At 41.1% G+C, this 26454-nt stretch overlaps 1 protein-coding gene across 1 annotated transcript; it reads right to left on the minus strand.

Annotated features, from left to right (window-relative positions):
* Positions 1-1473: 1473 nt before the first annotated feature.
* Positions 1474-24677, minus strand: MEX3C (mex-3 RNA binding family member C). The gene is made up of 2 exons (XM_004059437.5): positions 23489-24677; positions 1474-4505 (listed from the first exon to the last, which is right to left on the minus strand). The coding sequence occupies exons 1-2, from the start codon at positions 24234-24236 to the stop codon at positions 3280-3282; spliced, it is 1974 nt and encodes a 657-aa protein (XP_004059485.3). The 5' UTR covers positions 24237-24677; the 3' UTR covers positions 1474-3279.
* Positions 24678-26454: the final 1777 nt, after the last annotated feature.

Here is a 26454-nt window from a genome sequence, read left to right on the forward strand (position 1 = left end):
AGGTTTGCCTAATTCTTGGTTATTCACATTGCAGATTATCCAGTGTGGTATGGCTACTTCGTGTAACACAGGCCCACAGATTTCCTGAGGTATCTCTTCCCCAGTACTTCAGTAACCAAGAAAAACAACACAGGCACACAGGGAAAGGCAGAGCCAGACTTAGAACCAAAGTTAAGTGCTTGTCAGTTTTGCTAACATTAGTTCCATACAAGTTTTGGCTTACCCTGGGACAAGGAAAGCTTCTAAAATAGAGATTATTTTCAAGGCCCCCTGAAAGATTTTGACCTAGCATTAGGTAAAAGTTAATTCACTTCACAAGTCATCCAATCTAAACAGGAATTGTACAAATACTGTAACATATCCAAATAATTAGACTACTAATACTTCCAGAGGCTAATCCTAAAGTTGACAAAGTAATTCTGCCCAACGATTCTAGAACGATGATCTTGCCCATCATTGAATCTATGTTTGCAAGTCTACCACAGCCTAAGAATTTGTCCAAAACCCACAATGAAGCCTTGGTATGGATATGTGATACCTCTAAGTATTAAGAATAAATAGAGGCAGGGCACAGTGGCTCACGCCTATTAATCCCAGCACTTTGGGAGGCCAAGGTGGGCAGATTACTTAAGGTCAGGAATTCGAGACCAGCCTGGCCAACATGGTGAAACCCCGTCTCTACTAAAAATACAAAAATTATTAGTTGGGCGTGGTGGCGTGTGCTTGTAATCCCAGCTACTCGGGAGGCTGATTTGAACCTGAGGGGCAGAGGCTGCAGTGAGCCGAGATCGAGCTACTGCACTCCAGGCCAGGTGACAGAACGAGACTCCATCTCAAAAAAAAAAAAAAAAAAAAAAAAAAAAAAAAAAAAAAAAGAATTTTAGTTTCTTTAAAATGATCTTTCTTAGAAATGTCTTTATTCTCGCTTTCAAAAAAAAAAGTCAATACTTTATTCCAATCTGCATCAAATCAATTTCATAGAGAAATATTTTTGTCAATTTTTCAGAAGGTAGTTTTTACTGAAAGGTAAACTGGTGCTTTTGTATTAGAAAAGAACTTGTTTTACAGATTTGGTGATAAAAAGACAAAAATCCATAAACAAAGGATGCAAACCAAGTAGAATTTAAGTTGAATTCAGGATTTCAAATAATAATGTATAAAAAAAGTCATTTACTATTTACAATTAGATCAGTAGTGGTTTGTGGTCAACTACACAAATATGCAACTAAATCTACAACCAGCCAAATTTCCAGTGTACTGTAATTTAACACTCATTTAAAGAAAAAACTAAACTTGGACAGGAACATAAGCGACACATTCAAAACCAAGAGCACACACACACAAAATAACTACAAGAGTGAGCAAAGATAGCTGGCTGGGGAATAGGGAGTCTATAAAAGAAAATTTTCGATTCTGTTAACTAATCTTCTAGTATAAACTGATGATTATATGAAAAACACCAAGGAGAATACATTCAAGTTAATGGAAACAAGTCTTTATTAAGTAACTTTTAATATCAGAAAAATAAAACTCTTATAATTCTCTTTACAGCAAATATATAATATCAGTGCTTTGGCCATCTTAAGTTAAAGGCCCTTTATCATAAAATATATGGTTTTAAATTTTACTCAAATTGAATTTATAATCCCTATGACGTCCCTACATATACATAACAAAAGAGTGTAGTAAAATTAGCAAATACTAAACTATATTGATAATTTATCATTCTTAGTTTGTGGTTTTTAGAAACAGTACACGCACCTAATATATGTCGATTCCTTGGCTTATTAGTTGCAGTGTACAATGCAACAAAATACAAAATACATGCTTGGTGAACATTCGTTCATATCTACAAGACGGCAGCTAGAGATTAGGTTTCAATACTGACCATTTACTATCCTACAAGCAATTAGCATTACATCATAATATGCCATCAAGGCAACTTTTTTTATACTGAAAAAATCAAAATAAAAACCGTTATTTGTAAACTTTTATACGAAATGTAACTCTTCAAGTGGAAATAAAAAATAAAATTTGTCTATTTACTATTGAATACACATAGGATTTCAATTTTCATTATACCGAGAAAAAAGCTCTTTTGTGTTGGGAAAATAATGCTTCAAAAAATAATTAGTAGAAAAACCCACCAGTATAATGTTTTGTCCTTTCAATGCCAGCACAGATTTGGGAACATACTGAGGATGAAGTTATAGACATCCACAGGTGAAATGTACGAGTGTATTTTAAATAAATCTTTCCTTGTGGTTGGAAATAGTTTTGAAATGAAGTAAACTGATTGGAGGTTGTCACAGCTGCTTTTGTGAATTATGCCAAGGGCATCATTATCCCTTTCTCCCTCCTCCCTCCCCTAAATTACTAAAAAATAAAAATATATTTATAATGTGCAAGACAAATATGGATTGAACATAAAATGTTTCACATTTTGATCTATAGTCTAAAAATTAACAGCTCGATCACACTAATGAATGGAATGTTTGCATCCTCAATTATCAGCCAATATAGGTGCCATCCCAAAGCCCTTCCTGATATGGGAAAACCCAGGTGGCCATTTCCACATTCACCAAGAGAGGCAATGGGCAGGAATTCACAATTGCATTCCTGATCCACTGATCATACCAGCCTTGAGCACTCTGGGCGAGATGAAAGTTGATGTAGCAGTTTTTGTCCCAAATTATAACCAGTGATCTAGTAAACTGCCATCAGCCCTATCATTACCAATAAGTAATCACAATGCATTAAAAAGTTACTTGCAATCCTGCAGAATTAGGCATATGTTGTTGTAAAATAAAAAACAAACAAACCTGTTTTGTCAAAACTGGCAGTGTAAAGAAGGCAGCACTGGAAGTGTATGGATCGTCTGTAATGCCAAGTACCCTCCATAAACTCTTAAAGTGGTTAGGCTTTGGGACCCATTGTTTTGAAATCTTAGACGTATACACTTTTCTCATAGGCTCACACAACCTATGATTATCTTCACTCAGCCAAGTTGAACTTCAGCTTTAGCAATTCTTATATAAACTATGTCTCTGGGTCTACAGGATAGTACTAATAATTCAAACCAAACTAATAGACAAGAGACCACTTAGGTTTAGTGTTACCATAGCAGCCTTTTATAAGTTTACTAACAACTTTAGCGTAATCCCAATAAAGCCTGATAACAGTCATAAGAAATCATTAGGAAGTTTACTGGGGGGTACCATTATACCCATGCCTTTATGAGTCCATATAGAGATATAGTATTTATGTATATATATATAGTTAAGAGTGAATTTGGATTGCCTGAGTAACAGCTGTCTGGCAAACTGGACATGATGGCGTTCTCTTTTCACAGATCTTGTTGGCACATTCCATGCAGAAGAGGTTGTGGCCACATGGAACTAGGGCAGCAATAACCTCATTCTCAAAGCAAATCACACAGTCGTGCTTTCGTCTTGATTCTGGAGGTGAGCTAGAGGTGGAACCACCATTGGAAGAGGAGTAACTATTGGTACCATTAGAAAAAGCAGGGATATATATTGGAAGGCCAACATGGTTGCCTGTACTAGGTGGGTCGCTCCTAACCCTCCGAGCAAGTGGATGTTCTATGCTCTCAGGAAATGTAGGAGACAGACGAGGAGTAGATGGCTGACTTCCTCTGCGCTGAGTCTTCATGTTACCAGAAGGATCACTCCCAAAGCCAGAGAGTGGGTTAACTGGTTCAAATGGAGTCCAGATAGTTTGAGCAGATGTTGGTAAAGAGTCAAAGGCAGGAGAGTCAACTGCTAGGTCTTCTGAGCCTACAGATGGTAGTGTATCTCCAAACCAGAAGTTTCCTGTGCTAAATGGGCTTGTTGGACTAAAGTCAGCCAGCCTATTGCTTCCAAAGTAGGAATCTGTGGAGCCACTTCCTAGAGAACTGGAACTATCATTTCGATAATTGGATATCATTCTTGCGCGGCTAGGAGGAACAGGATTGGAGGAGAGCCACGCAGAGCCAAGAGTGCCACCTTCAAAGCTTACATCGGTACCATTGTAATGGAAATCATTCTCTTCATTGAGCTCTATATAGTTTCCTGTACGCATGGCAATATGCATTTCTATTTCTTCCCGTGCTCGGTCAACATTTTCAGGCATCCCTGTCACTTCAAAGACAGGTTCCTTATCTCTGCTCGGAGTTACTATGTAGGTGTGGGTCTGCTGCTGAATTCTTTTAATAGTTGCTCCTTTGGGTCCAACCACTAATCCTACCACACGATAAGGGACCCTGACTTGGACGGTGGTTTGACCGGGCAGATTAGGACTACATGATAATCCTCCCAGGGCAGGCCCATTTTTGTTTCGAGATGCACGAATCATGGAGAAGTGCTCTGCAGCTGAGAGGATCTCTCTTTTGGCCATGGCAACATCTTCTTTCCTTCCAGTGACAACAAAAATGGGCTCTTCACCACGAACAGGAGTCTTGATATACGTGTTTGTCTTGGCTCTCAGTGCTTTAATTTTACAACCTGTTAGAAAGAAAACATTTCATAAGAATCAACATCTACTTCAATGATATATATAAAGACAAATCACAGAATGCACCTTTTAAGCTAAATATCTGGTTATGGGTAAGTTTTAGAGTTTTTCACATAGCTAGGAAGTGGCAGAGCCAGAAGTAAACCTAGTTTGACTTAAAATCTGTGGTCTTTTTGCTAGTCCAAGAACCTCAATTTTCACAATTATCTGACAGAAGTTATTAAACTGACTTCCACCTAATTATCTTACCACTTTAACTTAACATTACTCTTTCCTCTGTAAAACTCAATTGATGACAAAAACACCGTGCTCATGGCTAGTAGGTCATCTCACTTCTGCTCCCACCAGTTAAATTCTAGGCCTGCTATGATTCAGTTTTGTTTATTCCCATGTTGTTTGTGGTAGGTGTACTCACGCTAGTAACTAAATTATCTAAATTACTGCATAAACTAGTGAAACATGAATGCAAAAAAGATGAGTATCTTAAAGAAAAAGCTGCTATTGAATTATGAATAGGTGAGACAGCTGTAAAGGGTTGGAATAAAAAAAAAGTAATATAGAATGATTTTGTAATCATTGTAAAGTCCTGCTCCATTTAAAAGAAACAGATACTGCAGATTGTATGGAATGTGGGTGCTGGGTGTGGTTTTATTCAAGGACTGCTCTGATTGACAGACACAATTTCAAATAAAAGGCCATGACCCCAAATCCTAAGTATATTTAAGTTAAAATAAAACATCTAAGATACATATGTATAACTTTACATAATTCTCCACTTTAACCAACTTTTTTTTTTTTTTTTTGAGTAATCACAGATTACTAGTGCCAACTATGTTAAGATTAGAGGGCTTCAAACTGTAACTTAAAATGTCAAGTACACAACCAAGGAATAAAACTCTGGGGTTATACTTTTCAAAGACCCTAACTTGAGCTTGCCAGGATAGATGTGTTCTCATGAATATATCATAATATTCTTAGTTTGTCAAAACAAAGAAGCTAGGTGCTGTAATCCCAGCACTTTGGGAGGCTGAGGCAGGTGGATAACCTGAGGTCAGGAGTTCAAGACCAGGCTGACTAACATGGTGAACATGGTGAAACCCCGTCTTTACTAAATACACAAAAATTAGCTGGGCGTGGTGGTGCATGCCTGTAATCCCAGCTCCCTGAGAGGCTGAGGCAGAAGAATTGCTCGAACCCGGGGGACAGAGGTTGCAGTGAGCCGAGATTGTCCCACTGCACTCCAGCCTGGGCAACAAGAGTGAAACTCCAACTCAAAAAAAAAAAAACCAAACAAACAAAAAAAGAAGCTAGGTGCTACTGAAGTGTCACAATCTGAGCATGTCTTTTTCTTAAATGCTCCCTTCCTTTTTTGTCCTCAATAAATTAATATTCCTACATCACTTTAGTCAGATGATACTTTTTTTTTTGAGACAGAGTCTCGCTCTGTCACCCAGGCTGGAGTGCAGTGATGCGTTCTCGGCTGACCGCAACCTCCACCTCCCGGGTTCCAGTGATTCTCCTGCCTCAGCCACCCGAGTAGCTGGGACTACAGGCATGCACAACCACACCTGGATAATTTTTTGTATTTTTAGTAGAGATGGGGTTTCACCACGTTGGTCAGGCTGGTCTTGAACTCCTGACCTAGTAATCTGCCTGCCTCGGCCTCCCAAAGTGCTGGATTACAGGCGGGAGCCACCGCACCTGGCCGATGTTTCTAATAAAGCACATGACCTGATCACTTTTTTGCACAAAGTGCAACTTGTTTGTTTGCCCTTCCAAAGCATTCCCAAGCCACTAGGTGTTGACTACACAGGTTGAGTTATCCCCTATCCAAAAACACATGGGACCAGGAATGTTTGAGATCTTGGAGTATTTGCACCATACCTGCCAGCTGAGTATCCCTACTCTGAAAATCCGAAATGCTCCAGTGAGTATTTTCTTTGAGCATTATGCTGCTGCTCAAAAAGCCTCAGATTTTGGAGCTCTAAAACAAAATCGGAGGCTTTTTGAGCATTTAGGATTTCAAATTTTCGGATTAGAAGTGTTCAGCCTGTAGGTGCTTTTGTTCTACAACAGAAAATCAGTTAGAAGAACAGAGGGTACAACGAAACTTCCACATCTACGTATCATTTATACAGGCTAAATGTCCAGGAGATTCCCTCATTTAGTGCAGCAGGTGCGGTTTGGTGTGCAGAATTGAGATCACTTTCTATTGATGCTTAAGAAATTCTGAAAGGTGTGTATAAACACAGAACTGGTCATATTCTATACTCAGGGGAGTTATTATTTGGATATGTAAGTTCACAGTGGGCTACAACTTGACAAGGTGGCAAGAAGGCAGTCAGCCACAATTACATTCCTAACAAAAGACAGACAATATTCTGCAGAAAAACACTGGGCAAATTGCATTAAGGACAAAGGGAGAATTAGTCTAAGGGTCTAGGGTTGGTCCCTTTCATCCCTTACTAATATTGACCATTAGAAAACTGAAAATAAATAAAAGAAAAAAAAGGAAAACAGAAATAAAAGAGAAAAAAGAAAACTATGTAAAAATCCCTTAATCAAATACTTTTGATACTATAAGCAACTGTCAGTCACACCCTTAGTAGAATATTTTCTGTTAAATACCTAACAGGTATATTATTAACTGAGGAAATATGCTTGAGGGTCCACAGAACACTATCTAGCCTATGGTTGGTATTAATAAATAGGTGTTTAATGTATGGTTCATTGGGTACAGAGAAGACAAATGGCTTGAGCATGGGCCACTCTTGAGACAGGGGAGAAAGACAGGCCTGGTCTACACCCAAAAGGGTCATGTGTTTATTAGGTTTTGCAGATCAGGGAAAAAAGTAAAAGGAAGACAGCAAAGCCAACCCTGGTTTTTTGTTGTTGTTGTTTTTTGAGATGGAGTCTCTGTCGCCCAGGCTGGAGAGCAGTGGCACCATATCGGCTCACTGCAACTTCCGTCTCCTGGGTTCAAGCAATTCTCCTGCCTCAGCCTCCCGAGTAGCTGGGATTACAGGTGCCCACCACCACACCCGGGTAATTTTTAAAATATATTCTTAGTAGAGACGGTTTTCACCGTGTTGGCCAGGCTGGTCTCAAACTCCTGAACTCAGGTGATCTGCCCACCCTGGCCTCCCAAAGTGCTAGGATTACGGGCGTGAGCCATCGTGCTCGGCCGCCAACCCTGTTTAAGCCACTGCCAATAAAGATAGAGGAAACTATTTCTTCACTTCCCTAAATCTTTTGATTATAGTATCCTAAACTCAGATTAGGGATTATAGGGAAGCTCACCAATCATACCACTGTTTCTGTAGGAACACATATTCTGAGTTCCAAACAACTAACATGATTTCTCAACTACAAATACATTCTAATGTTGGGGACTACTCGAATAGATACTTTTTAAAAGGTGACACAAACTAAAGGAGAAAAAACAATCTTGTTTTGTAATTTTGCAGGTGACGAAGGTATTAGCTTTTTTGAGTACTTTAAATTGAGTTTTTATTTGAAAACTCGAAGATATTTTTAAAAATAATAGAATTTATAATCTCAGAGTGAAATAAAATTCAGAAGCCGTATTATGATATATTAGCCTGTATTTTTTAAGTTGCTACATGGCACAAGTCACCAAAAACAAAAAAAAAACCTAAAATATTTATAACATTATTAGAAATGGCTAATTTCTCACTTTCTTACACACACACAAACACACACATACACGCATGCACACACACATCTCTCCCCTACAAATCAAAACAACAAAAACCCAATAAAAGGGTGAAAGAAACAGCTAACATCAAAGTAAATATACAAATGGCTCTGAAGATGGAAATTCCCATTTTCAAGGGAACTGACCTATTATTTTCTACCTATAAGATTGTCAAATAACAAAAACCTTACAACATTGCTAGTAAGAGTGGGGAAAAGAACTCTCATATTTAGCTGTGAGAGTATAAACTGCCCTCTAAGAGCTATCACAGTTATAAGCCCATATATTCTTACGCTTCTACAATCTTCTTGTACAATTGATCCTGTAGAAATATGTGCACAAGTGCAAAATAACTTCTGTATTTTATAATTATTGTTTGAATTAGCATGAGGCTGGTACAGCTATATAATGGAATGCTATACACTCATAAAACTGGTTGACCTAGGGGGACAGGGAAGGAGGGAGGCAGTTTTCACTGTATGTTCTTATTTATTTATTTTTTTAATAAATTTTGAGTCATACATACACATTACTTTTTCAAATAAATATGATTTAGAAAAGAAAAACAAATTAAATATACAGAAATGATACACTTTACTAGTCTTAGCATATTGATTAGACTTTTGGTTAGTGCTACTGATATTATTTTAAATTACAGTAGCCCCCCTCCCTTTATCTGCAGTTTCACTTTCTATCATTTCAGCTCCTTTCAGTCAACCATAGTCCAAATGCAGGTGGCTATAGTACAGTATAAAAAGATATTTGAGAGTGAGTAAGACCACGTTCACCAACTTTTATTACAGTATATTGTTATAAGTGTTCTATTTTATTATTGTTAATCTCTTACTCTGTCTTGTTTATAAATCAAATGTTATCACAGGTATGTACATATAGGAAAAAACATAGTATGTATATATAGGGTTTGGTACTCTGCAGTTTCAAGCATCCACTTAAGGTCTTGGGAAGGCATCCCTGTTGGATAAGGGGGGACTACTGTACAAACAGCAGGGTAAATGATTTCGTAGCCTCAAAGTTGAACAAAGTTTTGAAATTTAAAAATGTGAGGACTACATTTCTTATAGCTACAGATAAAAATCCACATATGGCAAGTTGTATTCAAGGTAATCAATGGGCAGAAGTCTACACTAGACTGTTTAGAGGTCAAGAACTAATTTTATCTTGATTTGGAAGTAAATTCCCTAAAAAAAGAGTCTCCAACTTACCTCACTGGTGTAGGAACCCATTTTCCTTTCCTACATCACTGTTGCTGGGGCTATGTTTCACCTTAAAACCCTTTAGCTGTAGCTAGACCTCTGGTCCTCTCACTCCCTGATACAGCAAAGGATTCTGCCTTGCTTCTCCAGGGTAAATAAAGAGAGCTTTTCCTAGCCTTAGAAATTAAGACGGGGAGGTCCTCTGCTGCTGGGAAAGGGGTTGAAAGAAAAGAAATTAAAATGAAGGTAATCTTCAGTGTTTTTCAAACCATGGGTTGCAGTATCAATTCAGTAGGTGCAGTCAGCATTTAAAAAAAGAACTCAATAAGTTCCAAATGTTTCAGTGAAATATATAATGGGCTGCAATATAAAATGTTCTTTTTCCTGTCAGAAAGTTTAAAACCACTAGACAACATCACCTTTAAGGCCACTTTCTAGTTCCATTAACACATGTGAAATGATGTACTTACAACTAAGAACCAGTACAGTGATAGTGAAAAGGAGGGAGTGTGGCATTATTGAGAAAACCTGGGTTTAAGATCTGACTTTACAGATGAAATTTCCATACAGTTGAAAATGGTAATACTATAGTTCTGCTCTATGGTCACCTAAAGTAGCTTGTGGAGGCCAGACAGCTCAGACATATTTGTGACACCGAATTTTTAAAAACCCATTATTTATTTTCTAGCCACCAGCAACATATCTTGGATACTTAGAGCAGGATTTTTCAAGTTTTGTTTTTGTTTTTAAACCATGGTTCATTTAGATGGTAGCAAAAAGACCACATGGCCTATCCATACCATTTGCTCCCACTTCCCAACAGAAAAAGCACCATGTGATAAAGAATTGAGTTAATATTTAGGTCACCAGTAGTGTACAATTAAGCAGAAAATGAAAGTCCATGGAGCTGTTCATCATTCACCACTAAATCCTTTAAAAAGCTATGGTAGACAGTATGATAGGCAGAATCCTAAGATGGCTCCTCAAGATTCCTGGGCCTAGTATGTACACATACTTTCAGTTAAACAAACACTAACCTAGGTGGCCCCTGTGAAGGGACTTTGCAAATATAATTACAATCCAAATCAGTTCACCTTAAAATAGTAAAATTACCCAGATTATCTGGGTGGGCCTGACCTAATCATAAGTTTTTTAAAAGCAGAGGTTTTGGCTGATTGTGGTGGCTCATGCCTGTAATCCTAGCACTTTGGAGGCTGAGGCCAGAGGACTGCTTGAAGCCAGGAGTTCATGACAGGCTGAGCAACATAGCAGGACGCTGTTTCTACAAAAAAACAAACAAAAATAAAAACAACAAAAAAAATTAGCCATGTATGGTGGTGTGTCCCTGGAGTCCTAGCTATATGGGAGGCTAATAAGGTGAAGAAGTGCTTGTGTCCAGGAGGTCATGGCTGCAGTGGGTTATGATCACGCCAATGCACTCCAGCCTGGGCAACAGAGTGAGACCCTGTCTCTTAAAAAAATTTTTTTTTTTCCTAGCATGACTCAGAAGAGAAGTCAGAGAGATGTGCTCTGGCTAACCTGGAAGAAGAAAGCAAACAATTTATGTTGTAAATTGCCTATGGTGACCCCAAGGCAAGGAACTTCAGGTGTCTTCTAGGAGCTGTGAGCTAGAAGGAAAATGGAGGTAGAGGTCATCATCCTGCAACACCCACCTCCCACTCCCCACTCAAAATGAATTTTATCAAAAACCAGCAAGCTTGGGTGAGGACATGAGCCGCAGATAAGCACTGCAGTCCTGCCCAATACCTTGATTTGAACACAGTGAGACCCTGAACAGACACACCATGCCTAGACTTCTGACCTACAGAAATGGAGATAATAAATTTGTGTTGTTGTAAGCTGCTAAATTAGTAGTAACTGTTACAAAGTAATAAAAACTACTAGAGATTCTCAGAGCCCTTAAAAACTCCACAATCACTGCCCCAAGAGAGGAGACCAAAATGTTAGATATATTACATTCTTATTCAACACCCTACAAGACATTCTGGAAGTCTCTCAAGAATTATTGTAAGAAGTAGCTTTTGGCTGTGCGTGATGCCTCAAGCCTGTAATCTCAATGCTTTGGGGAGCTGAGGTGGGAGGATCACTTGAGTTCAGGAGTTTGAAACCAGCCTGGGCAACATGGCAAAACCCCATCTCTACAAAAAATATAAAAAACTATCTGGGCGTGGTGGTGCACACCTGTGGTCCTAGCTACTTGGGAGGCTGAGGTTGGGAGGATCACCTAAGCCTAGGATGTCGAGGCTGCAGAGATCCGAGATCGTGCCACTGCATTCAAGCCTGGGCAACAGAGTGAGACCCTGACTCAAAGAAAAGAAAAAAAAAATTAAGAAGCAGTTTTCAACATAAAATACTATATTAAGGTGTTACAGTAAATATGGAATTGCCAATAGTTCAATTAAAGTCCAAAAATATTTCTGTCCTTTAATTCCCTATTACCTGCTTTAGTTTCCTAATGCTGCCTTAACAAGTTACCACAGTGGCTTTAATGACATAAATTTATTGTTTTTACATATATTTGTTATTTTACAGTTTGGTGGGTCAGACATCTGATATGGGTCTCAACAGGGCTAAAATCAAGGTGTTTGCAAGGGCTATGTTCCTTGCAAGAAGCTTGAGGGATCCAGTTCCTTGCACATGCAGGTTGTTGGCAGAATTTGATTGCTTGCAGTGAAAGGACTGAGTGTCCTTGCTGGCTGTCAGCTGAGGGCCATTCCCAGCTTCTAGAGGCCACCTACATTCCCTGGCTTGTGACTCATCTTCAGAGCGAGCAATGGAGGCTGAGTCCTTCTCATGCTTCAAATCTTCTTTCTCAGATCTCAGACCCAACTGGGAAAGGTTTTCTGCTTTTAGGGTCTCATGTGATTATACCCAGATGATCATCCAGATGATCTCAAGCTCTCCAAAGCAAGGTCCATACCCTCAATCACGTCTGCATAAACACCTGCAACATCCCTTTTGCCAAATGAGGTGACATATTCAGAGTTCCTGGGGAATTCGGATATGGACTTCTTTGGGTGGGTGGGATTACTCTGCCTATGACATTACCTTTCTCCTTTCCTTCAATTATTTTCCTTTTCTTCCAAGTACCTAGCTTTTAAATCCCAATTCAGGAATAGTAACCCAAAGGCCAGGGCAGTGAATAGACATAAGGTAGGGTCAGGAAAGGTTTGGGGAATCACGGGCATTGGAATAGGTGAAGGGATAAATCTAAAAATCAAGTAAGGGCTGGGTGTGGTGGCTCATGTCCGTAATCCCAACACTTTGGGAGGCAGAGGTGGGAGGATTGCTTGAGGCCAGAAGTTCGAGACCAGCCTGGGCAACATAGTGAGACCCCCTCTCTATAATAAACAAATAATATTAAAATAAAAATATCAAATGGGGAGAAAATATATAAGCCAAGTGTTTACAATGACTTTTACTAGGAGATTATGTTTATGTTGGGAGATTAGTGGTTTGGTATGGGATACACAGTAAAAGTGGCTTCCACTTATCCTAGGCGTTCCCAGCAAAATCACTGCTTGGGTGAACTCTAAGAGCATTTTATCAATTGTGAGATAAAGTGCAGCCTAATACCTGAACTTACCCATTCACATGTTAAATTCCCTATAAAGATGCTAGTGCTACTTCCAGGTGGTATAAATGAACCAGCATCATTTCTGCTCTCAAGCTTAGTCTAGAGGGAAAAAAGTAAAGCAACACTGAATACAGTAACTGGTTTAAAGGTACCTACAAAGCAGTAGGTACAAAAGGAGATGACTTTACTACTTACAGTAAATAAAAGAAAGCTTCAAAGGCATCTGAACTGAGGCTTAAAGAAAATGGTTTTGCCAGATGGGAAGGAGAGCAGAGGGAACTGCAAGTGCAAAAGCAGGGAATCAAGAGTACAGGATGGCACAGTCAGACAACTGGGTTCAGCAGTGTTAAGAGCTTCACGTTACTGGAGGATAGAATGGCAGGGATAAAGCTGGATGGGGAGACAGAAGTCTCTGATGTTAGGCAAGGGAATTTCGACTTTATCGTATAGTAGAAAAAACTGGAGATAGACAGTAACATAAACAGATATGCATGTTAAGACTAGTGGGTGCATAAAAGATGCAGAAGAGACAAGACGGGGGACTCACCACAAGGCCTATCACAATAATGAACAGAAAAATGCTGAGAACAAAGGACAGAATGCAAGGCTATGACCACTATTATGAACATCAAGTACTTGTGTTGTAGATTTTGCAAAAAGGAACTTGTTTTCTAGAAACTAAACGCATTATGTTTTCCATTCATTTCATACATTAGCTACAAATACAAGGTGACTAAAGAAAGCTCAAACCCTTACAAGCAAACATCACAACTGCATTATGTGTATATTTTCACTTTTGGCAGTTCTTGGGGTTTTTCTTCAAAAATTTCCCAAGAGGTTTTGTTTTGAAGGGTAAAGAGAGAGGGGAGTTAAACATCTTGAGTAGCTCTTCTTACCTTCAAGAAAAATAAAACTCTTTGGCCTGAAATTAAGTCCCCACCCCTTCTGCACATTAAGTGGCCATAACCTACCTTCTCCCAGACTTCATCCCCCAAACATGTCTTGTTCCTCTTCTATCTCTGCTCGGGTATTTCCTTACATAATCTGGAAAACCCTCCTAGTATTCCTTTTCCTCCCTGAGTTATCTGAATAACAAACATGGCCATTTGGAAAAGATAAAACTGTATGTGTGAAAGGCTCCACGAACTTAAGAATAATACAAACACAGGCACAACTCATCATTATAGCTATCATGTATGAATCCATTAAGGTCCAGTTCAAGGGAAACAATATAAGCAGCAAAAAACTGACTATCTGCAGGACTCGGAACCTGCTGTTTCAACGTTAGGGCAAACTATGATTAAAGATACTTCCTTCGTTTGTTTTTTGCAAAGATTAAATGAAATAATGTATTAAAAATGCTTACTACAATGCCTGTTATTAAGTGCTCAGCCCAAGTTGTCTTAAGTCCACACTCCTTTCATCACACTATTTTCCCCTAAAAACACATCATTTCAGGAGGCTGACACAGAAGAATCGCTCGAACCCGGGAGGCGGAGGTTGAGGTCAGCAGAGATCACACTACTGCACTCCAGCCTGGGCAACAAGAGCGAAACTCCGTCTCAAAAAAAAAAACAAAAACAAACAAACAAAAACCCTAAATCATCTCACGTTTCATGATATATAAGAATGAATGAAGGGGTTGTATTAATAATTTTATACAAAATAAGGTCCCTTTCCCCTTGGAATAGTCTAGACAGAATATTCAAAAGCTCCTTTCATTTTATAGAAACACATAAAATACTGTATTAAGGTGTTACAGTAAATATGGAATTGCCATTAGTTCAATTAATCAATTCTAGTATTCTATCTTCAAAGACTGATGAGTATCAGCTAAATCCCAGTAAGAATGTTTCATGTACACAACATTAATTCAACATTTTAAGTAATAATTTGAGAATGCAATGTATTCCTAAATGCATAATATAAAACTAACAGCTTTCGTTTCTAGGGTTCAAGTGGCCTCCTTGTAGCTATTTTAAGTCAAGAATACTGTTTGTCTCACTTTAGGGATTACTATGACAATACTTCAAACACCTTCATTTATGTGATTTTAGTTTCATTATCAGTATTCATATAAACATTTAATGCCTTTAATCAAGTAGCATCTACTGTACTTCAAACAAAAGTGCCAAACAACTTGAGGTTGACTGGGTCCTTACATAAAAAGCTGTTTGGCCAGTTGTGGTGACTTACGCCTGTAATCCCAGCACTTTGGGAGGCCGAGGTGGGTGGACTGCTTGAGCTCAGCTTCAGCTCAGAAGTTCAAGACCAGCCTGGGAAACATAGTAAAACCCCGTCTCTACCAAAAATACAAAAAACTAGCCAGGCGTGGTGGTGTGCACTTACCGTCCCAGCTACTGGGGATCACTTGAGCCTGGGAGGTGGAGGTTGCAATGAGCTGAGATTGCTCTACTGCACTCCAGCCTGGGCGACAGAGTGAGACCCTGTCTCAAAAAAAAAAAAAAAAAAAAAAAAAGGCTGGGAATAAAGGCAAGAGGGAAGAAAACCCCAATTAAAACAATATGCAAAGTACAATGACATAAACAATAAAATGGCAAGTTTATAAGAAAAAAATTTAGTTCAATAAAATAAACAGGAAGTATTCCACTTTGTTTTAGGTACTTTAACCAATATTAATAACGCAAAGATGACTAAGATTCAGTTCTACCTTCACTGACTTGTATTAACTTCAAGCACTAAAAGTATTTAGTGATACATGTTCATGTACAGATAGTGACCTATTTTCTTTTCTTATACTGTTGGTTGGTGACAGTAGTCAGATCTTCTACAATATCCTTGCTGATTTTTGTCTACTTGTTCTACCACTTACTGAGATAGGCACGTTGAAGTCTCAAACAATAATGGCTTGAGACGTTGGATAAGTTGTTTGTACCTCCATAGACTTGTTTATCTGTTTGGTGGAATTAAGAATGGATTAAATGAGATGACACATGTAGTTTTTGCACAGTGCCTGACACAAGTTTGTTGTTATTAAAAGACAAGCGAACTGATTTTTATAGGGAGTTAAAAACATTTAAAGAAATTCCTAAAGATAAAACATATCATAAACTTTGCAAAATTGAGAAGATTTTGCAAAGTCAATCTAACTGGTGATATGAAATCTGGTTTACTTTTACCTAATTTTAGGGACTCTGGACAAAAATCAGAATATAAGAAATGTGACAGACCACCTAGTTAAATCTCATTTTAGACATGAGGAAAACCGAAGCCTAAAATTGTCCAGTTATAAACTAGTGACCCCTAAACCAATGTTCTCTCAAGCTGCCTTATTTTCCTAAATCCAAATAAGAATATTTCTAGTGTATTTTTAGGAGTGGAGAAGAATTCCCTGCATGTACAAGGTATTTTAAAAAACAGAAGTTAAATTAAATCTAAAACCCCTCTTTTTTCACTTATTTTAGACAAGACAATAAAAAATATTTAATGAAAAGGTTTATTATTTGGCCTTTCAGTAAACCTGAAAGAAAAAACCAGAAGAGGGTGTAAATTAGAGATGAAAGGCAGAAGTTTTCCTAACTGGGGAGCTTGAAATTATGTTCATGCTCTTTAGAGGATGTTAACAGAAACCTTAGAATTATCTGTTTGGGTACCATACAATGGAATTAGATTCATTTGTAAATGATTCTCTTCCAGACTTGCTTAGTTCTTTGCCAGGAAATACATTTCCAAAGCTCTGATTTTAAATAAATTTTAAGACATATTATAAATTTAAAAAATATAACTTACATAATTTATTGGTATAGCCTACGAAAAACTTAACTAAAATGACATTTTTTGGCTTTAACTAGCATTTGTTCAGAGTATAAAAGAAATTTAGCAGTAAAAATTTACCTTATCTGATATATAATTTATCATCTCTGTACTTTCAATTGTACTGTCAATTTCTACTAATGCTATATTCTCAGACTTGATCCTTAGAACAAATGAGGGAAAGGGGAGAGAGAAACCTGGAAGAACAAGTAGGTGAAGTAGGTTTTTTCCAGAAGAGAAAACAGGCTCAGAGAGGTTAAGTGATTTATCCAAGGTCACAGGCAGCAAGTGCAAAACACAAGGTTTCTAACTCCAAGTCCAATGTCCTTTCCCGCATTATACTAAATGGCACTGGTAGAAAGGCAGAAGAGAAGGCAAAGGGAAAGGGAGGCACAGAGAAGGGAAATAATAATAAAAAGGTCAGCCCCAAATGCAAATATATACTTTTACACTGGTAACCATTTTGGGAGATCTTTTCTAGTTGTTTGAAGCCATTCCCTCCCCACTTCCCCTTCAATCATGTTCAAGACCAAATTATTTATGCTTACCTTCAACTACATCTGCAGTTTTCATTAAAGGATTTTCTTTTATTATTTTAAGGCTTAGTCTTATTATTCCATGATAGACTTTACTTGTGACCAAACCAGGCTTCTCTGCATGCAATGATGAATTGTAGTCCGTACTTACCGGACAAGGGCAACAAACACTTGAAGTGTCCTTACATCTCAAACACTGGCATGAAAGAGGTCCTATAGTTAGTGTAACTTAAAATTCTCAAAGTCAGTTATAGAATAAAGACTTGAACTACTCAAACAGTATTAGACTATGCATACATTCAATTTAGTACATCTGGGTTTGGTAATCCTAACATTAGAAAATTATTTTCAAGGCTTAAATATCAGATTTAATCTTTGTAAGTCTCTATATAGTAACTAATGGTAGCATGGGGAAAATGTTAAAAGTAAACCCACAAATTATGGTATATAAGCTACTTGGGAAGCATTAAGAATGCAGTTTAATAAAAAAGGTATCACTTAAGGATCACCTGAATATCAATGGAGATTTAAACATAATTATCCATGATCTACTTGGAGCTTCTTAAAAAGCTTTTTTATTTTTAAGTGCAAATACACTCCTTTAGTATCTTATGAACATTATCTACTTTTTCATCTTGAGTTTGGTTACAAATTCTACATGGTAGGAATGACACTGTTTAGAATTCTATAACAATCCTATAAATTATAAAATAGTACTGTGGTAGTCATCATGGCTCTCCTTGTGGGCACATAGTTGTCATATACTTTCTCAGCCATTTGAAATTAGGTGTGGCCAGATGATTTGCTTTACTGAAATATGAGCAGATGTGATAAGCATTACTTCCGGATCTAACATTTTAAGACCAGTATGTGCTATGCTGTAGTCTTTCATCTTCTGGCACAACAGAAGATCAGTAACACTGGAGATGGTGGCTGCTGTTGGCCTGTGTCCCTGAATGACTAAAATGAGCAGAGCCCCTATGAACAAGAAATAAACCATAGTTGTTTTAACACTGAGGTGTCAGAGTTCTTTGTTAACCACAGCATAACAAGCCCATCTTGACAGAAGTGCCAGGTATCTAAAAGGCATTCAGATATCCGTTGGTTCTAGTTCTATTACACTGGAAGAATATAATGAGTCAAACTATCTGCTAAAGCCAAAAAAGGTGGACATGATTAAACGGTGGTTCCAAATTAATTTCAGATTTACCTTAACAAAAGTAATGTGCTTAGCACTTACAGTTTCATATATGTCGATTTCTTTATCTTCCAGAGTCTCTACAGGAATTGTAGATACGATTATGCCCAGGTGCAAAAGAGGAATCTGAAGCCTAGGGAGTTTAAGTGACTTGTTCAAGATTACACAGTGAGTTATTGGCACAGGAATATCTATTTCTGATTTGGTTCTTTCCAATATACCACAGCTGAACAGAGACTGTCACAGGCAGTTTGGTGTAGCTACGATATGTATTTTTACATATTGTATAAGCTACGATATTAAAATACACATACTAAAACATTTTTATGTTTAAGGCAAAAGTATTCAAAACCAAATCGGCAATATATTAAGCATTCCCTTATAACTAAATGCTACCTTTCCTTAAAAACTTACGCTGTAAAGAACCACCTAGAATTCCAACCCATAAACATTGCTTGAAAATTTTCTAGATAGAAATCTCTAACAGACTAACACAAATACTTGGTTCCCTGGATCATTTTCAGGTTGTTGGTAACCAAGGGGTACAAAATACACCCTTGAATTACCACTTCATTTCCCATTTCCTCCCTAGTGAATCAGAATAGTTCATTAGCTGAATAAGGCAGGAAGAAAGGCAGTAGATTCCCCACCCATTTGCAAAAACAATTACAGTAACTGAACCCTTCTCAAGGGTCCCAGAACTAATACAAACCATTATTAACGAAATTTAAATTTTAAAGCCTAGAAAAATTGTAATATTTAATTTTTAAAGCTAGTGTCTACATATACATGCAAATTAACTTTCTGTACTACAAATGACAGTAAATTTTTAGCTAGACACATTAGAACTATATTACAATTAAAACTGTGCCTTGTGGGTAGTACAGACACCAACATTTTATCAAGTAAACCAATTTGGATAGTGGTATTTTAAATTATGCATATTAGAAATTCAGTCTCCTACGATTAGGGCACAAGTTAATCCAAAATACTAACCTTCCAGAGCAGAATGCTTCAATACTGAAGCGGCAACGTAGAGTACAAAGAATTTTATTTCTGATGTCAAACTATGCTAAATCCAATCTCAACTATTTGAGCAAGTTAGCTCTCAGAACCTCTGTTTCTACCTCTCTAAACGGCAGTAACCACCTAGCAGGGTTAAACGGCACTGGTGAAGCACCTAACATAGTACTAAGCAAAGAGAAGTCCAACAATGCACCCTCATCCCCATAAAAGAAAAAGACACTGTGCTGTAGCATCATTCTGAAACCATTTATTCTCATGAAATATGTATTTCTCCTTGAAGAGAAAATTTATGTACAGCAAGACCAAGCTTTCTCTTTTTCTCCTGGTCACAGACATATAAACCCTATTTCAGTTGTGTTAGAGCATGAAGGGTGGTTCCACCCTAAGAAACTGGGAAGACAAATTGAAACAGTGTAAAGTATTAATTGTTAATAAAGAATTTTATGTTTTATAAGGTGTAATATATTAAGCACACTTACTATTCATATATAAATATCCAGATATTGGGAGTATGCACATTTTTTTTGGACAGGGTGTACAATAAAAAGAAGCTAGAGACGACTTTTCTAGACTATGTGGCTAGAGAACACACATAGACCATTAATTAAAGTCTAATGAAACATACACATTTATCCTAATAGTAATATAAAATCTTGGGTTAACAAGTCTCTAAACAACTGAATTTATTTAGTATTTATTTAGCAATTTATTTAGACATTTAGTATTAATTTATAATGTATTAAGAATGGGTATACAGTTCTATTTTAATTCACTTTTTAGTCTAAATGGATATAAATGACTGTACAAATTGAAACAAAACCTGCTGACTAAAATTAGACCTGTTAATCACTGTTAATATGTCTTGCAGGTACTATACTTAAAAACAGAGATGTTCTAAGTTTATAAAATTAGGTCTTCAAATCTGTTCTCAGGTTTATTTTTGATGTCCATATTCTAAAACTTCTTTGATTATATCAACAAGCCTCTTCAGTTCCTGGCTTTATTTTACAGTATTGTTGTTTCACAATAGATGCAATGCTTTAAAAAACAAGGCCAATTTAACACTTACAAATGACCATATGCTACTGGGGAGTATAAATTCGAGGTCAAACACTCTGCCAACTTTCATGAGTATCAAAAGTGGTAGTTTGTGTTTTAGAAAAACACTGGAACTCAGAGGCCATCTACATGAGTTGCTAGTCTATGTGACTCAGAATTCCATTTGTCCTGCTCTTTGCTTCAGAGCTGAAGTCATAAATGTCTCCATCTGTGACATAATTATTTCCAAAATCAATTAAGAGATGCCAAATAGAAAATTATGGCTTCAGGTAATACATAAAATGGCAGAAATGGATAATTTAATCTTAAGGATGAAAGTTTAGCTCCTTCAAAGCAAACAAGAAAATGAAATGATTTGCCCTGTTTTACTCACTTAGGACAGATTCTCTCCCGTGGGGAAATATAATACTGTAAAAGAATGTGAACATTAGAAGTCACTTCGTTCTCCATACGAGTGAGCGAACACTTTACAGGTTTTATTACTATGCTGCTGGGACATGGGGGTGGCAAAGGGGTCAATGATCCACAAGTTGTATGGTTCAAAACAGCAAAAGGACCAGATTTTCTGCTTTTAAGATAGAGGATGATGACATACTTTTAACAGTATTGTCAACTCTGGGAAAATACAAGGTTTAAATGGAAGAGCCAGCAATTTGTCTCCATGATCTAAGACATAATTAAATTCAACATTTCCTTATTAACCAAATAAACACAGCCCTCAAAAGAAAAACTAAGGCTTTATCTCATTTCCTATCATGTAATAGCTGGTACAAAACAAAAACTTGGAATTCACTTTACTTTTAAAAAACTGATTTCTATAAAGATTAACAACATACACAAGTAAGGGCCATTTAGCAGTGCTTTAAGGGGTGTCTACTATAATGAAGGACTAAAGTTTGTATTAAACTAAATCTGTAAAATATGTTATCTTGTCCTTCAGTAAAACTGGCACGTAAATGTTTTCTTCCTTTGTTACCCTAGACTGTTACCGTAAGCACACGGAAGCAACTTGTCCTGAGAAGTGGCATCTTCATATGGCATTCAGGCTTCTTCACATTCTGGTGTGAACGCCTGCCTTCCCCCTTTTCCACTACTCCCCTTTACAGACCTCAAGTATCAAAACAACACTACTTCGTAATTATACCTAGAGGTTAGTCCTCCACACCCCTCCTCACATTGTTCCTCCACAGTTTTTCAATCTCCATTTGTTAGACTCCTTCCTACCCATTTTCCAACGCCCTCTCCATAGATGTTCTCTTACCTGAGACTTTGCCACACTAAATACACTATAGTTAGTGCCATTCTACTGTTTATTAGACTGTTATCTTCTTCAGGGCAGAAAGTCTGAATTAACTTCACATTCTCAACTCAATACCACAAACTCAAAACCTGGCAAAATACAAGCTTGGTACATAGCGATTCCTCAGTGTTCTTACATGGTCAACTCATTCTGATCCAAATTGAGATGTTGTAATTTTATCCCATGTAAATAAAAGTTTTCTCCTGGATTATTACTCTAAGTATCGCCAAAACCAAACAATCCAGGTATTTGAAACTCATTAACCAGAAGAACGACAAGCATAAGCTACCTTTCAATTGAAAGGTCCAGCTTTGAACAGTGTCTGTAAGTGCCAATCATCAGGCAGTCTGAACTAAGCTATCTCCTTTATCCAGATTTCAGATGAGTTTTTATTAAAATCCTACAGATAGGAAAGAAATAAGCCAAGTCGGATATGTGAAACCACCATTTCGACAGAGCTCTTATTTATGTGTACTTTAGACCACTTGGGAAAGATGAGATCATTTAAGCGGCAGCGCCATCATCTCTCTTTATTTGACCCCAACAACGCTCTCAACCTAACAGTAAAGAGGCATGCATCAACCACATTGTCATGCGGTGGCAGCAGGTAACATCTGCCCCTTTCATAAAGGGGAAATGCTACCATAAAGAACTTAGGACCTTCCCTAAAAATGTCGGATACAGAGGTACCCCAGGCATCCCCTTCCCCCACCTTCACAAATCTACTCCTGGAATCTGAGACATAGGTCCTTTGTCTGAACAATGTGGGAGGAGTCTGTCTGCAGTACTGGTGTGCTGGCAAGTGAAGAGGAGAATTAACTGAAAACTGTATAAACCGATGAAGTTTCTTAATTACCTTAGTGTCCATTTTTTCTTCATCCTGCACACTGAACAGTTTTAAAAGACAGCCAGTGTGTCAGTGTGTCTTTCCGAGAGTTGAAACGTATCGAGAGAAATACAGCTAAGATAGGCGGCAGTGAGTTGGGCTGCTTTTCCAAAGCTAAGTTTCTCAACAGCGGAGGGGCAGGGGATGGCGGTGATACCGACCATTTGAACACCCCTTCCCTCCCCAGTGAGCTCTGTCTACAGGCCTCCATTTCTGTTCTTTTCTCCATCTGAACAAGTTCTTGTAACGGAGGCTGAACGCTTTTAGAAGACACTCGGCAGCGCAAACTTGCAATCTCGAAGCTTTCCGTACCCAACAGCGAACCCACAACTCCTCGAGCCCGACCTTTTACCACCTCACTGAGGTTTCTGGTGCCACGCCAGCCTGGTGTTCCACGAATACAGCCCAAGTAACGTGAACACCACCGGACTGGGTCGCCCGAGAAACTTCACACTTTTTACCAGGCAAGACGGGCGGAAAAGCGTGGGTTTTCGCAAGGTGACCCATCTTCACATCTGGTCGACCCTCGGCTCCTCCCAGACCCCTTCGCGGTGGACTTGGGGGCCTCGCCGGGTTCGCCTTTTCCGTCCCACGCTCCTTTCTCTCGTCTCCCCACCCACGCCCGGGGCCATGCCCAGCTGGACCTCCCCACTCCTGCACTCACCCTGGCGGCCGACGATCTCGGCGACGTGCTCGGAGCTGGGCACCGGGACGCACTCGGTGGTGTTGACGCTCTTTCTCCGGAGCAGGGCCGCCTGCTCCCCGTTCAGGGCGGCCGCCGCCGCCCCACAGCCGCCGGGGCCGTAGGCGTGGGACAGCATCGCCGCCATCATGCCCTGGGCATCGTCCCCTCCGTACAGCACCCCCGCCGCCGCCGCCGCGGCCGCCGCCTCCCGGGCATCGAAGCTGGCGGCTGGCAGCAGCACAGACCCCAGGGACCCGCCTGGGATCTGCTGGGTCTGAGAGGCGGTGGCCGCGGGCGGCGACAGCAGCAGCAGCGACGACCGGTCCTCCTCCTCTGCTTCCTCCAGCTCCTCCTCCTCCAGCAGGTCTCCGTCCAGCTCCGCTTCCTCCCCCTCCTCCTCGTCCTCTTCCAGCTCCAGCTCGGCCGCCTCCGGGGCCCCGGGCCGGCCGGGCGGAGTCCGCTCCTCTGGAGACAGCCCCGCCGCCCGCCGGGCCTGGCCCTGCGCCGCCGCTGCCGGGGCCCGAAGCGCCGGGGCGCCGGGCTCCGCCGGGCTGGGGTCGTCGAGGCCTAGCGCGGCCAAGCGCTCCCTCAGCAGGAGCCCGTCCCCCTCGAGCTCCGGGCCGCCCGAGGGCGGCGGCAGAGGCGGCGGCGGCGGCGGCGGGGGCGGCTGCGGCAGGGGGGCCGGGGCCGCCGCCAGGGCCAGGGCCGCGGAGCTGCCGCTGGGCATCGCGGCGGCGCGCTGTCAATGGCGGCGGCGGCGGCGGCGGCCGGGTCAGGCGCGGCAGGCGGCGAGCCCCATGGCGGACAGGGCCAGGGCCCTGCTCAGCGCGCAAACACCTTTCCTCTGGGGAGGCGGCGGGGCTGGGGACCCGGGCCGAGGAGCGCCAGGGCCGCCCGGAGACCGGAGAGGGCGGGGTGGAGGGGCAGGGGAAGGAGGCAGAGGTAGGTAACTAGGTGGGTGGGTGGGGACGGCGGCGGGGCGGGCTGGTGGAGGTGGCAGCGGCTCCCCTCTCAGGGTTTCTTTTGTTTCATGGCCTTAACCAGCCCCCGGCGCGCGCGGCGGCGGCGGCGACGCCCCACGCCGCTCTCCGAATGAAGCCGGCGGGCTCTGATTGGGTGCTTTTAATCTCTGGGAGCCCGCCTTCTCCTCCCGCAGCCTTCCAACTCCTTTCCCCAGCCCCACCCCCCACCCTCCTTCGGGCCCCGCCCTTCCCCTCCCCAGAGCTCTCTGATTGGGTGACCGGGACCAGTCAGTTCCCGAAGCCTACTCCTTCCGTCCTCTCCCCGCCCACCTCTCTCTCATTCCTCCCGGCACGCGCGGAGAGGGACTGTGATTGTTCACTTTACACGTCACTCTTTGTGACGTCCCCCCGGCGGGGGCGGGAAAAAGGAGGCGGACGAAGGCGCTGCTGCAGAGGCTGAAACTAAGGGCCAAGCGGGGTTTTGGCGCAGGCGCGTGCGGTTAAAGCGCACACCTGGATTTGCTTCCCCCCAACCCTACATCCCTGTAGCCCATGTGGCTGAGTTCTTTTAGGGAAGGCACTGTGTGAGCGGCCTGGAGCAGAGCTGCAGGCGTAAGCTCGAGAGCACTGTTTCCTCGGGTTGAGGAAGAGATCGTCCCCTTCAGAGGAAGGGCCTTAAGAAGAGTCACGGAAGGAGGGGCCACACAGTATCTTCCTATCCCCTGGCGGGGGCGGTTTCCTGAGCCGCGTGGCTCCCGGGCCTTCCCTCTCGGACCCGGGAATGCTCCTCCCTCGGGGCCGGGCCCTCCCACACCCCGCTGGCCCGGCTTCTCTGCCGGCAGGATGGTTACATCAGCAGCCTGGAGGTGCTGAAGTTTAGCTCTTTGGGGTTTTTTTTTTTTTTTTGAAACGGAGTCTAGCTCCGTCGCCCAGGCTGGAGTGCAGTGGTGCGATCTTGGCTCACTGCAACCTCCGCCTCCCGGACTCAAGAGCTTCCCCTTGCCGTGGCTCACGCCTGCAATGCCAGCACTTTGAGAGGCTGAGGCGGGCGGATCACGAGGTCAGGTCAGGAGTTCGAGACCAGCCTGATCAACATGGTGAAACCCCGTCTCTACTAAAAATACAGAAATTAGCCGGGCGTGGTGGCGCACGCCTGTAATCCCAACTACTCGGGAGGCGGAGGCAGGAGAATCGCTTGAACCCGGGAGGTGGAGGTTGCAGTGAGCCAAGATCATGCCACTGCACTCCAGCCTGGGCGACAGAGCGAGACTGCGTCTCAAAAACAAAAAAAAAAAAAAAAAGAGTTTCTCCTGTCTCAGCCTCCCGAGTAGCTGGGATTACAGGCAAGTGCCACCACGCCCTGCTAACTTTTGTATTTTTAGTAGAGACGGGGTTTCACCATGTTGGCCTGGCTGGTCTCGAACTCCTGACCTCAAGTGATACGCCCGCCTCGCCCTCCCAAAGTGCTGGCATTACAGGCGTGAGCCACCTCGCCCAGCTCTTTGGTGCTTTTTAAGGAAATGAATCCCCGTTTCCTCCTCCCTAGACACTCTTCCCACAGTATTGCTCAGGTGATCTCACGCAGTGGCTATCTTTTCTAGAGGTTATTATTTCTGTTATTGTTGAGACAAGTGTCTCACTCTGTCGCCTGGGCTGGAGTGCAGTGACATGATCACAGCTCACTGCTGCCTTGACCTCCTAGGCTCAAGTGATCATCCCGCCTCAGCCTCCCCAGTGCATCACCACGCCTGGCGCGTATCACCACGCCCAGCGCGCATCACCACACGTGGCTAATTTTGTTTATCTTTTGTAGAGACTGGGTTCTCACCCTATTGCCCAGGCTGGTCTCAAACTCCTGAGCTCAAGCGATCCTTCCACCTGGGCCTCTCAAAGTGCTGGGATCACAGGCGTGAGCCACCGCGCCTGGCCTCTAGGGGGTATTTTTGAATGGCTTGTTAAAAATTATGCCTATTAACTTTCCTC

This window comes from Gorilla gorilla, chromosome 17, assembly GCF_029281585.2.
Source record: "Gorilla gorilla gorilla isolate KB3781 chromosome 17, NHGRI_mGorGor1-v2.1_pri, whole genome shotgun sequence".
NCBI lineage: Eukaryota > Metazoa > Chordata > Mammalia > Primates > Hominidae > Gorilla > Gorilla gorilla.

Bases quoted from the DNA above. Each gene is read 5' to 3' on its own strand.
- MEX3C (XM_004059437.5), bottom strand. From the start codon at position 24,236: ATGCCCAGCGGCAGCTCCGCGGCCCTGGCCCTGGCGGCGGCCCCGGCC. The intron at 4,506-23,488 runs GTGAGTGCAGGA...TCTTTCTAACAG, and splicing joins CGAGATCGTCGGCCGCCAGG to GTTGTAAAATTAAAGCACTG.